Source organism: Babylonia areolata, chromosome 1 (assembly GCF_041734735.1).
Source record: "Babylonia areolata isolate BAREFJ2019XMU chromosome 1, ASM4173473v1, whole genome shotgun sequence".
Lineage (NCBI taxonomy): Eukaryota > Metazoa > Mollusca > Gastropoda > Neogastropoda > Buccinidae > Babylonia > Babylonia areolata.
In genome coordinates, this window is record NC_134876.1 from 43,452,230 (window position 1) to 43,467,229 (window position 15,000).

Here is a 15,000-nt window from a genome sequence, read left to right on the forward strand (position 1 = left end):
AAATGCCCCTCGCCACTGACTTTAAAAGTCCGTTGCTCCTGCTTTAAAGGCCCCTACCCTTACTTAAAAGGCCCCTCACCCTTACTTTAAAAGCTCAACACCCTTAAAGGCCCCTCACCCTAACTTTAAAGGACCCTCACCCTTACTTTAAAGGACCCTCGCCTTTACTTTGAAGGCACTTCACCATTACTTTAAAGGCCCCTCACCCTTACTTTAAAGGCCCCTCGCCCTTACTTTAAAGGCCCCTCACCCTTTAAAGGATCATCACCCTTACTTTAAAGGATCATCACCCTTACTTTAAGGGCCCCTCACCCTTACTTTAAAGGCTCCTCACCCTTACTTTAAAGGCTCCTCACCCTTACTTTAAAGGCCCATCACCCTTACTCTAAAGGCTCATCACCCTTACTTTAAAGGCCCCTCATCCTTACTTTAAAGGCCCCTCACCCTTACTTTAAAGGCTCATCACCCTTACTTTAAAGGTTCATCACCCCTTACTTTAAAGGACACTCACCCTTACTTTAAAGGCCCCTCACCCTTACTTTAAAGTTCCTCCCCCTTACTTTAAAGGCCCCTCACCCTTACTTTAAAGGTCTCTCACCCTTACTTTAAAGACCCATCACCCTTACTTTAAAGGTCCCTCACCCTTACTCTAAAGGCTCTTCGCCCTTACTTTGAAGGCCCCTCGCCCTTACTTTACCCGAAAGGCCCCCTAGTCCGTACTTTGATGGCCGCTCACCCTTTTTAGGAAAGGCCTCTCACCCTTACTTTAAAGGCATCTTGTCTTTACATTAAAGGTTTCTTGTCCTTACATTAAAGGCCTCACAAACTTTACTTTTAAATCAAACGTCAGCTTTCAGGTATGTATCGTTCGATCTTTCAACTCTTATCCGTCACTTCAAACCAGAAACTGTTAAGTTGGGACTGCTACGTCTTTACGCACTCCGAAGGCTCTCCTTTCTTTTCTTTTCTTTTCTCTGGCCGTGAACCACATCTATGTGCTGCATAGATTAGTGTCAGTCTTGAGATGTACGCTCGATATAGGTTGTGTTCAGTCACTCAGGCGCCAAGCCGCAGACCTATTAACCTGTTTACAACAACGGCTCTTAAAGCTCCCATTGCTTCAGCCATCACACAAACAGTTAAGGCCTGCATCCCATGTCATGCTGAATGCCTCGGTGTCGGCGCTTTTAGCGATACTCCTGTATAGTTTGGAGTTATTGTGTTTAAAGTGCTAAGACGAGCGAAGAAAATGCGCTAATTTTTTTTATCTTTTTCTTTTCTTTTCTTTTCTTTTCTTTTTTTTTTTCTTTTCTTTTTTTTTAAATAAGTTCTTATTGGTTTGGACTTTGAATTGCTCAGTGTTCTCTTCGAAGGATGGATTCTGTCATGATGTGTAGTGGTTTGATTTTCTGGAATAACCTTTCATAAATGATGTGTAGTGGTTTAATTTTCTGGAATAACCTTTCATAAAGGGTTCCCCAATGAAATGTTGCGGAGGGTGTTTTTACTGTGAGAAGATGTTGTCGTTTTTTTTTTTGTTTTTTTTTTTTTTTCTTCGAGAAGAATTTTAGAATCTGCTGTTTTAAAGGGTTTTTTTTTGTTGTTTTGTTTTTTTCTTTTTCCATCCGTTGCATTATTTGGGATAGCTATGTTTGAACCTGACGATATCTGACATTGTCAAACGTTCGCCATCATAGATTATTTTGAAAATATCCTTTCTTCGTTATTTTTTTCATCCTGTGATGAAAAACAGTCATATCTAATGGATGAATTATTCCAGAATATTTAATAATCAAAATAGAGAAAAACATTTTCTAAAACAAAACTTTACCCATTGAAACCAAACCGTGAGCTATGTACATAGCAATTTAACATTGGTGGCTCACATATAAGCTGGTTTGCTGGTGCATAGCCCCAAAAAAATCATTTAAGAAAATAAAGAACTGGGATTCCACTCTGTAAATAGACAATAAATGACTAAAATGAAAGTTCGACAGCAAAACAGTGGATGGTGTATGACGTGAATGGGAACAGACTGGCGTGACTTTGACACCTCAGATGATTGTTGAACCTCATTTCGTTTTTCAACACACAAAATAGGTAGGCAGAAAAAAAAAAGATGCACCATGAACACCATCACTGACACTGTGTGGAGTGTAAGTATTGTGATCTGTTCATGTGCGTTTAGCTGTAGACTCTCTCTCTCTCTCTCTCTCTGTGTGTGTGTGTGTGTGTGTGTGTGTGTAGAATGTAACCCACCTCTCTCTCCCTCTTTCCCTCTGTCTTTCTCTCACACTCTCTATCTTTTTAAGGTCCCCTCCTCTCTCTGTAGATTTTGACATACCTCTTTCACCCTCCACCCTCCGCTCTCTCTCTCTCTCTCTCTCTCTCTCTCTCCGTGCGCTCGCTCGTGTGTTTTATACAAGCGTGCAAATCTTTTGCAGCCGTCGGCTTATTCTTTCTTTCTGTCTGTCCTTTCTTTCGTTCTTTTCTTTCTTTCTTTCTTTCTGTCTTTCTCTGTATCTCACTTCCTATCTTTTCTTCCTTTTCGTATTCTTCCTCTTCTATTTCTTCTTTCACTCCTCTCCCGCCCCACCCCTACTGCTTCTGTTCTTCTTTATTCGTCTGTCTTGCTTTCACTCTTTTCCTTTCTTTCTTTCTTTCTTTCCCTCCTTCTCCACCATACTGATTTGAGACTTGCATACATAATTCTCTGAACATTTCATTTTGGCTTAATCTTTTCAACTGATCAGGGGTGTGGTGGAAAAAAAACAAACCAAAACCAACAATCAACTCTACTCGCTGAACAATTTAAACGGGCATGTGAAAATGATAAGTCATTTGCAGGGAAGATGTGAGGCGGGTGCAACAGCCGAGTGCGTTGGACGTTCAATCCCAGGGTCCTGGGTTTCAATCCTGGTCACGTTGTGTGGTAGATTAAGGATGGAATTTGTTTGTTCAGATCTCCCAAGTCATCAGATGTGCTGACCTGATAGTGCCTCGATACTATTCGTTTGCATACGAATGGTGAAAATCGAAAGTCCACGTTGAAGATCCCTAAATCTATGTGGGTCATGAAAACAAGAATATAAGTAGCATGCACAGCTCCGAAAACGGACTATTGCTGCCTACATGGAGGGGGGGTAAAAAGGGTCATGCACGTTTATGCCTCACAGGGATATACAAGTGAATGTGGAAGTCGCAGCTTTCGAAGGCAGAAGAAGAAGAAGATGAAGAGGGACACAGCATAATCATTGTCTAATTTCGTTGAGTCATTCGCTTCAAACGATAAACTGAGGTTCCGGGGTGCAGCACGCACTGAGTACACGTGTAGCACCCACAACACAAAGAGTAGCCCTGCACTGTGACCGGGACACACACACACACACACACACACACACACACACACACACACACACACACACACACACACACACACACACACGCACACACACACACACACACACACGCACGCACACACACACACACACAAACACGGCCAATACACTGCATAATAAATCTGGAACTAGAGGGAGGGAGGGTGTGTGTGTGTGTGTGTGTGTGTGTGTGTGTGTGTGTGTGTGTGTAAAAGATAGATAGTTACATAGATATACTACATTATATACTACATTACACTGGGTTTGTTCCAATGTACCTTTTACCTGTGTGCTAGCTGAGTGGGTAGCGTAAGCAGCACTGGCTTGAAGTTATGGACCTTGTGTGCGGAGAGAGTTACCACTCTTTACTATTTGTTACTACATTATATCTTCTTCTTCTTCTTCTTCGTTCGTGGGCTGCAACTCCCACGTTCACTCATATGTACACGAGTGAGCTTATACGTCCATGACCATTTTTACCCCACCATGTAGGCAGCCATACTCCGTTCTCGGGGGTACTAAATTCTATGAAATGCAATACATAATATTACATGTATATCGCATTGTATGATATTGTACAAACCAAACACGTTTTTCGTCTTTGAACATTCAGTTAATATTGAACTGACGTGCTGCTCCTCTTCTGCAGTCTGACGAAGACCTTGTGGACGTTGACCTTGACTTCTCCATCGAGATGCCGGAAACTCCTGGCGGCCATCGCGGCGGCGGCGGCGGCGGCAGGGGACGCAACACCCACCGCACAGGCGCCAAGAACACCGGTGGCAAAACATCAGAGGCATCGGACAATGTGAGCTGGGGTCCTGTGTCTCTTCCTCGTTTGTTTTGCATTCTGTTTTATTATATTTTATCTTATTTCATTTTATTTATTTATTTATTTTTTTTTTACTTTATTTCATTTCATTTCAATCCTATTTTATTTTTTTTTTTTGCATTGCATTGCATTGCATTGCATTACGCTGCATTGCATTTTTTTTATATCACTCCGGTGACTCCGACTTTGTTTCTTCTCTGATCCTTTTCTTTCTGTCTGAGTCTGTCGGTCTGTCTGTATCCCTCCCGCTCCCTCCCTCTCCCCTTCCCTCCATCCCTCCCTTCTTCACCCCCCCCCCCTCTCCCAACCCTTCCTCTCTCTCTCTCTCTATGTATCGATATGTTTATGTCTATTTGTTTCTATGAACGCGCGCACGAGTTTGTGTGTGTGTGTGTGTGTGTGTGTGTGTGTGTGTGTGTGTGTGTACGTGCGTGCGTGCGTGCGTGCGTGTGTGTGTGTGTGTGTGTGTGTGTGCTTGTTTGTCTGTCTCTTTGTCTACCCGCCTGTGTGTGTGTGTGTGTGTGTGTGTGTGTGTGTGTGTGTGTGTTGTGCGCACACGCGCGCGTGTTAGCACTTAACCTCGTATGCCCCTGTGTTCGTGTCTGTGCGTGCCTATCCGTGTGCACGTGCGCTAACTGTGGACCAGTCACTCAGTGCTGTATGTATGTATGTATGGACATGCCTCAGAAAAACAAACGAGGGGGGCGTGGCTTGGCGACTCACACCAAAAAGGAAGATGTTCCCGAGCCGGACACGAAAGGTGGTGAGAGTCTGTCCCCCTGTCTGTCTGTTTGTCTGTCTGTCTGTCCGTCACCAGGTCTCTCTCTCTCTCTCTCTCTCTCTCTCTCTCTGTGTGTGTGTGTGTGTGTGTGTGTGTGTGTGTGTGTGTGTGGGTGTGTCCATGACTTGTGGATGTCGTGTTGTGTGATTCTTCGTTTGTACATACTTACATACTTTTCCTTTGTACCGTCCCGCACCCCCCCCCCCCTCCCCCCCCGAAACCCCGTCCCCCCCGATCGATTCAGTAAGCAGTCATTGCACCCTCATGACGTAACATGCAAGTGAAAAAAGCTGTTGTATCAATGAATCGTGAAATCGTCAATTGTCTCTGCCGACACCTTCCTGACATAACATTTACGAGTAAAGAAGGTGATGTTGTCAATGAATAGTGAAACAGTTTGTCACAATATATTGTCTCTGCCCTCGTGCCTTGCCCGTGACCACGCCGCGTGATGATGTTGATGCTGATGCTGATGCCGATGCTGATGACGTCAGCAGTGCCAGAGGCGGAGCAGGACCCTCAGGAGAAGCTGTGCCAGTCGCTGAAGGGCCGGCTGACGGACTGCAGCAGCCAGCGCCTCCGGTGCCTGCACATGACGCTCCGCCGTCTGGCCAACGTGGACAACAGGATCTCCGAGAAGGACATGCAGCAGGCCTTCCAGGTGGGGGTGGGTGTCCGGGAAGGGGGCTCGGGGGGTCTCCCTGAGTCTGAGTGTGTGTGTGTGTGGAGGGGGGGGGAGAGTGGTGGGGGTTCTCCCAGAGTCTCGGTGTGTGTCTGTGTGAGCGTGACTTTAAACCTGACTGATTGACACAGAAAACGACGAATAATGAGCGCCCAAATGACAGCCGTCAGTCAGTCAGTTCTACTCAAGTAAGAGGCGGGCTGTGGTGTGAGGAGGAAGGAGGAATTTTTGTTTAATGTCCCGTCACACATATCGGTGATTGAATACATGTTGTTAAAGTATTTATGAATACATCTGAGTATTATCGGTTAGAAGGGGTGGGAGATGTGGATGAATGGAGGGTTGGGGGAAACTGGGCAAATGAGGGTAAAAATGTGTGTGAAATTTGGAAGAAAAAAACCCCTCTAAATACAGTTACAGGAAATTACTTAAAGGACTTCGTAAAAGAGAAGTCGTTAAACTGACAAGCGAAACAACTGATAATGAATGCAAAAAGTCAAAAGCATCAACGTTCTCAGTCACTTGTGAAGACACACTTTCGTGTACAAAAGGCTTCATCAAGCTACAGTGAAAAATTATATGCTCAGTTGTCAGGTTACTAAAGCATATGCACTTGACATTAGAACAATACTTGGTCCGTAATGAATTTGATAATAGTCTGAGAGCTAAACTCAGAATTGGTCTGCGAATCGGACCAAAGTCTGAGAGAGTCAACTGACGAGGTTTTAGACTTGAATTCAAGCACCTATAAAAGTCTCTTTCTAGTATATTGCTTATTTCCTTGTATGACAATGGGCAATATACTTTTATACTATCTGTATGATTTTTTGCTCCCCTTTTTGCTGCCCTATCTGCTTGGTTGTTATAACGGAATCCAGTGTGGGATGGTATCCAACAAAAATCAACATTTGTACCCTTCACAAATAGGGAGTGCAATAAATACCTAATTTCAAACAATAAATCTTCTCTTTGATTATTCTCAAAAAGGAGCAAACCTTTTAAGACAGACTGAGAATCAACACAAAAGAGGATATTACTTACTATGATTGGTATATCATATTGGTGAAAAATGACCCCCGGTGCTTGTAAAGTGCTTAGAGCTAAGTCTCCGACCGGCGATAGGCGCTATAATTATGAGTGTCCATATCATTCATTCATCATTCCCTGTGATCGCGTACTACTACCATTGCTCAACTACTACTACTGCTGCTACTAATACTGCTGTGCTGCTGCTGCTACTACTACTGCTACTACTCCGTCGGTCAGTGCTGACCGTGGATAAATCTTAAATCATGTCTGTCCCACTGTACTGTATTGTGTTACTATTTTTTTTTGTCACAACATATTTCTCTGTGTGAAATTCTGGCTGCTCTCCCCAGGGAGACCGCGTCGCTCCACTGAGAGCGCTAGCCTTTTTTTCTTTTTATCTTTCTTTCTTTTTTCCCCCTGCAATTCTGTTTGGTTTCCTATCGAAGCGGATTTTTCCACTGAATTTTGCCAGGGACAACCCTTTTGTTGGCGTGAGTGTTTTTTTTTGTGGGTTTTTTTTTTTTAGCGCATGCTGCACATGGGACCTCGGTTTATCGTCTCCATCCGATTGACTAGCGTCCAGACCACCAGTCAAGGTCTAGTGTAGGGGGAGAAAATACTGGCGACTATGGGATTCGAACCAGTACGCTCCGATTCTCTCGCTTCCTAAGGCGGACGCGTTTACCTCTAGGCCACCACTCCACACGTGTTGCAGGAGAACCAAGTCAACCTGACCTCCAGGCTGAACCAGAGGCTGTCAGATCTGTTCGGCACCCCTCAGGGCGTGGACTATGAGCGGCTCTACAAGTGTCTGGTCACCGCTCATAACCTGACGGGTAGATCTAGATACCTCCTCTCTGTGTGTGTGTGTGTGTGTGTGTGTGTGTGTGTGTGTGTGTGTGTGTCCGTCCTTCTGTCTGTCTGTCTCTGTCTCTCGCTCTCGCTCTCTCTTCTTCTTCTTCTTTTTCTTCTTCTTCTGTTCCTTCTCTCTCTCTCTCTCTTCTTCTTTTTCTTCTTCTTCTGCTCCTTCTCTGTCTGTCTGTCTGTCTGTCTCTCTCTTTGTTTTCTTTCTCTGTTCCTCTCTCTCTGTTTCTGTTTGTCTCTCTCTGTTCTGTTATTCTCTGTGTGTGTGTGTGTGTGTGTGTGTGTGTGTGTGTGTGTGTGTGTGTGTGTGTGTGTGTGTGTTCGTCTATCATCCCTTTGCTTCTCTCTCTCTCTCTCTCTATCTATCTATCTATCTCTCTATCTATCTGTCTCCTTCCCCTGCTCACTTCAGAGAGAGGGCTGTGTTGCGCGAGTGACCATTGCAGCGTAAAGTTTGCTTAGCATATAGAATGCTTTAGCGCAGAGCGAGAAACGTTCCTAATACTGGGCAAACTTTACATCGCTGCGAGGATCGCTCATGTGACGCAGCCCAGGAGGGGTTTGAAAAGCCTAAAGCATAGACACTTTGAATTCCATAAGAGATATCAGCGTCTTTGCCTAGAGTAACAGTAAGGAAAAATAATTCCCGTGATGACGTCAGATCGAGATAGCGTCAAGGCGCGACGTAAGCGGAACGACCTGTCGTCACGGCCGCCGATGAGTCACGAGAAGAAGGACGCGGACTTCCTGGCCCGCATCGAGTCCCAGCTGATCCGGGACCAGGTGTTCTTCGACATCGACATGCTGAGGACCGAGTTCCAGAGCGCCGACTCTCACCGGACTGGGAAGATCAAGGCGGAGCAGGTGTGTGTGTGTGTGTGTGTGTGTGTGTGTGTGTGTGTGTGTGTGTGTGTGTCTGTGTCTGTGTCTGTCTGTCTGTGTCTGTATCTGTGTGTATGTCACAGTCACCGGACTGGGAAGATCAAGGCGTGCGTGCGTACGTGAGTGTGTGTGTGTGTGTGTGCGGGGTCGGCGGAGATGTATGTATGTGTGTGTGTGTGTGTCTGTGTCTGTGTCTGTGTCTGTGTGTATGTCTGTGTGTATGTCGCAGTCACCGGACTGGGAAGATCAAAGCGGAACAAGTGAGTGTGCGTGCGTGAGTGCGTGCGTGCGTGCGTGCGTGTGTGTGTGTGTGTGTGCGTGTATGTGTCTGTGTCTGTCTGTCTGTCTGTCTGTGTCTGTGTCTGTGTCACAGGGGAGATGTGTGTGTGTGTGTGTGTGTGTGTGTGTGTGTCTGTGTCTGTGTGTCTGTGTGTGTCTGTGTCTGTGTGTATGTGTGTATGTATGTCACAGTCACCGGACTGGAAAGATCAAGACGGAGCAAGTGTGTGTGTGTGTGTGTGTGTGTGTGTGTGTGTGTGTGTGTGTGTGTGTGTTATTTGGGGGTGTGGGGTCTACAGTTTTCGCACTTTTCACTTTGATGTGACGCGATGTGGTAAATGACTGATGACGACGATGATGATAACGATGATACTGGGGTGGTTGTGGTTGTGTTTGATACGTGGTGTGGGATGTCATGATAAGAGATGTCACGCAACGTGTGTTCATATGAAGTGATGTGCTGTCAAACGATGGAAAATGTGATGACTGAGTGATAAATACATGATAATGATGATAACATGACTGGTCTGGTTTAATATGTGCTGGCTTGTTATGATAATATATGTTGTGGTATGACATAATGGTCTGTGATGTAGTGAAGTGAATGAATCTTATCAACAATCATGATTTATTTATATGATGCGATGTGACATTAACATAATATGGCGACTGTGATGACGACGATGATGATGAGTATGAAAAGGATGATGGTGATGATATTTGAAAAAAGATAGCATAATTATATGGAGACCTTTGTGATGGTGATGGCATATGAGGGCCATAATGGCATATAAGCTTTATATCTACAGATTGACATGAACTTACAGTTGGGCTAACAGCAAAGTGAGAGCTGGATGGATTAATGGTTTCTCCACTACAATGGGAAGTAATTTGCAGCTTAGTCTTTTGTGAAGGACAATGACTCTCAAACGAGGAGGCAAAACTGCACTGACTCTTAGTGCTGCAGCCTTGGGGGGGGGGGGGGGGGGGGGGGGGAGGTGGGGGCTAGTTGCCCTTTAGGAACCATCACAACGCCGACTGTCCTATAACTCACTCAGTACGGCCAGTCCTCTCTTCTCCTCTACACAGACCCCTCGGATGTCCAGTGGGTGTCTGAATGACCCAACCTTTAGCTTCCGTCGTCAGAATTGTGGTATTCTTTGTCAACATTCACCTCTTCAGTATAAGAGCCTTCCGCTTGCAATATTTTGATGATGGTAATTGGGGTGAAACGCTGTTAACGTCGTCTCTTTCGCCGTTCGTATGGAGAGAGATAACCCTCTTGGCCGAGAGAGTGGGGATGCAAGTTGGGCAAGACTCTCTCCACTATAATCAAATTATAGCCCAGATAGCTGGGACAGCGGTCACCTCCTCTGCTGTTCTGATGGTCATAGTCGGACACTGACTGACTATCAGACATGGTGTGATGCCAGATGATGCTGATCTGTTCGGACAAGACCCCGCTGTACGGGGCTTTGCTGGTCAACCTCCTGAAGCGTTGTGATGAGGACAAGAACGACACCGTCAGGTGAATATGCTTCACCTCTTCCTTTTCCTGGACTCCTATCTATCTATCTGTCTGTCTGTCTATATGTATATCTCTACAATTGTATCTGTCTGTCTGTCTGTCTGTCCCCGTCTCCCTCTGTCTGGCTCTTTCCGTGTTTTGTGAGTTTAGTGTTCTCTGTTCATGTCACTCTCTGTCTCTGTTTGTCTGTCTTCTCTGTCGCCTTGCCTCTCCTTCTTCCGGTCTCTTTCACCCTATGTCCCTATTCCTACCTCTCATTCCCCCTCCCCGCCCTCTCTCTCTCTCTTTCTTTTTCTCTTTTTCTCTCTCTTTTTTCCTCTCTCCATTTCTCTCTCTCTCTCTCTCTCTCTCTCTCTCCCTTTTCTTCTCCCCATCCCCCCCACCCCCACAAAAAAACAACAAACAAACAAACAAATATGCACAAACGGAAACACACACACTTATCATCTTTCTCATAGTTAACTACATTTGGTTTCCTTGACTGATAACAATCATCTTTCATCAATCAATACTCTACAGTACAGATTTTTTTTTTCTCCTGTTTTTTGTTGTTGTTGCTTGTTTGGGTTTTTTTGTTTGTTTGTTTTGTTTGTTTCTTTGGGGTTTTTGTTGTTTTGGGGGGGATTTTTTCCCCAATTACCTTACCACCTAATCCATCCATTCACATCCATCCCTCCCTCCCTCCATCCATCCAACATGTGATCAGCTGGCCCACTCTGCTGAGCTTCCTGGAGAGGGGGCAGAACAACGCCCGCGAGAAGGACCCGGAGCTACACCTGCTTCCGGAAAAGGCACGGGCGACGGCCGCCGTGAACGTGGCCCCGGACCCTCTGAGCGAGCTGTCCAGCGGGACCAAGACACGGCTGCTGTCCAAACTGATCAAGAAGAACTCCTCAAGGGTGGGTGTGTGGGTGTGTGAGGGCGTAGGGGGATGGGGGTGGGGTGGGGTGGAGGTTAGAGGCGGATGCTCTGGGTATGGGTGGCTGAGGGGGGGAGTGAGGGGTGTCGTGGGAGTGTGAGGGGGGAGGGAAGCGAGAGGGGTGGAAGGCAGGTGCTATGTCGTTGGGCTGAGGAGAGGGGGAGAGGCATGAGGGGGGTGGGGGGGGGGGAGGTAGGATGTGTGTGTGTGTGTGTGTGTGTGGGTGTGTGTGTGTGTGTGTGTGTGTGTGTGTGTGTGTGTGTGTGTGTGTAGATACAGGTTAGGGAGGGAGAGAGTGGAAGGGGTTGTGGGTTTAACAAAAGAGTTAACAAAAACATTTGCGTTTGCTTGCAAGAAATACACAGTCCAAGTCCTGTGTGTTGTTTGTGACCAGTTTTTTCATTTAACTACATACATGTCATTGGTGATGATGATGGTGATGATCAGAATGATAATGACGACCACGGTGGTGGTGATAATGGGGTGAAGGATGGATGGAAGGAAGGAAGGAAGGAAGGAATGAAGGAAGGAAGGAAGGAATGGGAATAAATTAAGAAAAAAAAGTCAGAAAGAAAGAAGGAAAAAAAGGAGTGGGCGGGGGGGGGGGGGGGGGGGGGGAGGGGGGGCAAAAAAGAAGAAAAAAGAAAGGAAGGAAAGGGTAAAGGAAAGAACGAAGTGATGGACAGATGAATGAATGAAGAAAAGGAGGTATGGATGAAAGAAGGCAGATGGAAGCAAAAAAAAAAAAAAAAAAAAAAAAAAAAAAAGAAAAGAAAAGAACGGACGAAGGAAAGAAGGAAGGAAGGGATGAAGGAACGAACAAAGGGGTGGATGAATGAAGGAGGGAAGGATAGAAACAAGGAAGGAAGGAACAATCGAAGCAAGGAACTGACGAACAAACATCTCTTTTCCATGACGACCCACAGAGCGCTGGTTCCAGAGCCAGCTCTGCCATGTCCAGCGCCCCCTCTGTGACCACGTCCATAGCGTCACGTGACACGTCACCTGACCCCGCGGGCCAGGCCAAAACGGACGACGCTACAGGCACCGATGCCAGTGTGAGTTTTTAGGTTTAATTTAAAAAAAAAAAAAACCCTTCAGTGCCGGGGAGTGAGAGGGGGAGGGGGTTGGGGGGGGATAGGGGGGGGGGAGGGGGGCCAGTAGAAAGTGGTGTTTCAAGTCATTAAACAATATCCGAAATAATAAGCCTAAAACTGAGAAAACGTTCTGGAGATATACCACTCGGGATAAACTGTGTGAATTTTCAGCCTTTGCAGATTTATTTCCCTTCTTCTGATGACGTCATCATTAAGTCACAATGCACGTACGCGATACGTGCTGCGGTGATCAACCACCTCTTGTCTGGCGCCCTTCAGGCCATGTTCTCCAGTGCTTAGGTCTAGTCTCGGGGAAGGTTTCGTTGTTGGAAGGAGTGAAAGACCTGGATACGTGAGAGGTCCATTGGCGTTTAAAATGGTGAGTCCTGGCTGTTAGAACAGGGATGACTGGTGTCCTGGCTGTCGGAATAGGGATGACTGGTGTCCTGGCTGTTGGAATAGGGGTGACTGGTGTCCTGGCTGTCGGAATAGGGGTGACTGGTGTCCTGGCTGTCGGAATAGGGATGACTGGTGTCCTGGCTGTCGGAATAGGGGTGACTGGTGTCCTGGCTGTCGAATAGCGGTGACTGGTGTCCTGGCTGTTGGAATAGGGGTGACTGGTGTCCTGGCTGTCGGAATAGGGGTGACTGGTGTCCTGGCTGTCGGAATAGGGGTGACTGGTGTCCTGGCTGTCGGAATAGGGATGACTGGTGTCCTGGCTGTCGGAATAGGGATGACTGGTGTCCTGGCTGTTAGAATAGGGGTGACTGGTGTCCTGGCTGTCGGAATAGGGGTGACTGGTGTCCTGGCTGTTGGAATAGGGATGACTGGTGTCCTGGCTGTCGGAATAGGGGTGACTGGTGTCCTGGCTGTCGGAATAGGGATGACTGGTGTCCTGGCTGTCGGAATAGGGGTGACTGGTGTCCTGGCTGTCGGAATAGGGATGACTGGTGTCCTGGCTGTTGGAATAGGGGTGACTGGTGTCCTGGCTGTCGGAATAGGGATGACTGGTGTCCTGGCTGTTGGAATAGGGGTGACTGGTGTCCTGGCTGTCGGAATAGGGGTGACTGGTGTCCTGGCTGTTGGAATAGGGGTGACTGGTGTCCTGGCTGTCGGAATAGGGATGACTGGTGTCCTGGCTGTTGGAATAGGGGTGACTGGTGTTCTGGCTGTTGGAATAGGGGTGACTAGTGTCCTGGCTGTTGGAATAGGGGTGACTGGTGTCCTGGCTGTTGGAATAGGGATGACTGGTGTCCTGGCTGTTGGAATAGGGGTGACTGGTGTCCTGGCTGTTGGAATAGGGATGACTGGTGTCCTGGCTGTCGGAATAGGGATGACTGGTGTCCTGGCTGTTGGAATAGGGATGACTGGTGTCCTGGCTGTTCTTCTCGTGTTCCATGGGGGAAAGTACTGGTTCTCTGTAGAGGGGACGGGCCCTGGGGTATCAGTGTACGTACTCAGCGTTGTGGGCAGTTCACTTGTGATGGGAGTCTTGGGGGTGTAAGGCAGAGTAGGGTTTCGGTGAAGTGGAGAGGGGATATGGCTGCAGGGGTAGTGGGATGTAAAGGGGTTTACTTGATGATGGGTCGCGCACAAGTAGGGACATACAGAGGCGATGATAAATTAATAATAATAATAATAATATTTTATTTTTATATAGCGCTATAATACAAGCATAAGCAGCTCTAAGCGCTTTACAATCCAGTACCTAAAGTGAAACAAGAAAGCATATAAAAAGTAGTAGAAACATAAAACAGAATCACTAATATTATAAAAACACAATGCATAAAACTCACAAAGTAACATGCTATCACTACTACAACTGTTACACTCCAACACTCACACTAACACACAAAAAACAGACACACGCATGATTAAACGGCTGGGATGACAGCAATTTTCACTTAAAATACATACATGTAAAAAGGAACATAATTGTAATCTGCATGCCACAGATTTTTTGTAAAAATTGTAAAATTATGAAAATAAATTTTGGACAGAAAAGGTAAAAAGGTAAAAATCGGGTCACTCTCCCTTTCGAACCACACCACCACCATCCATCTACCCACCCCCATTCGGCTCTCTACTCTCCCATCACACACTCACATTGCCATAGGCCTGGGAAAACAGCACTATTTGAGTTATGACAAGTATTTTTTTAAAGAGATAAGTTTTAAGATTTGCTTTAAAGGTAGATAGATGAGTTGTTTGTCTGAGAGCAATAGGCAGAGAATTCCAAGTTGTTGGGCCGAAGACGGAAAATGACCTCTTTCCACAGGAGTTTAGGAAGTATCGGGGAACAGCTAGCTGGGAGGAATCAAGAGATCTCAATGTTCTGTTTAGCAAGTACAGGTTAACAAGCTCAGAAAGATATGATGGTGTGATATCACAATTCAGGCACTGAAAGCATAGACAGGCAACTTTATATTCAATTCTGGCTTGAAATTATTGTTGGTCTATTTTCAATGGTTCAGAAGAAGAAGGAGTGGAAGAAGGGAGAAGAGGAGGAGGAAAGGGGTGGGGTTTGGAGAAGAAGAACAAGGAGAAAAAGACCAGGAAGACGAATAAGAACAACAAGAATTCCCTCAGTGGGCTTTGCCATTCACAACTTCCATAACCAAGTTTGTTCTGTCACATTCAAAGCACCTACAGTCTACTGTAAAACCTTAAAAAAAAACATTATGTCGACATGAGGCCACCCACCGTAGGAGACGCTGCCCGGCCTCAAAC

General features: G+C 46.2%; 1 protein-coding gene across 1 annotated transcript in view; it reads left to right on the top strand.

Annotated features, from left to right (window-relative positions):
* The window catches only part of LOC143292251 (77 kDa echinoderm microtubule-associated protein-like), a 53,391-nt gene that overhangs the window by 5,163 nt on the left and 33,228 nt on the right, over positions 1–15,000 (top strand). The window contains exons 2-9 of the mRNA XM_076602442.1: positions 4,027–4,185; positions 4,897–4,969; positions 5,485–5,651; positions 7,417–7,537; positions 8,227–8,429; positions 10,160–10,254; positions 10,961–11,153; positions 12,100–12,231. Coding sequence (XP_076458557.1) covers positions 4,072–4,185; positions 4,897–4,969; positions 5,485–5,651; positions 7,417–7,537; positions 8,227–8,429; positions 10,160–10,254; positions 10,961–11,153; positions 12,100–12,231 — 1,098 coding nt within the window. The 5' untranslated portion in view covers positions 4,027–4,071. The remainder of the gene's footprint in view (positions 1–4,026; positions 4,186–4,896; positions 4,970–5,484; positions 5,652–7,416; positions 7,538–8,226; positions 8,430–10,159; positions 10,255–10,960; positions 11,154–12,099; positions 12,232–15,000) is intronic.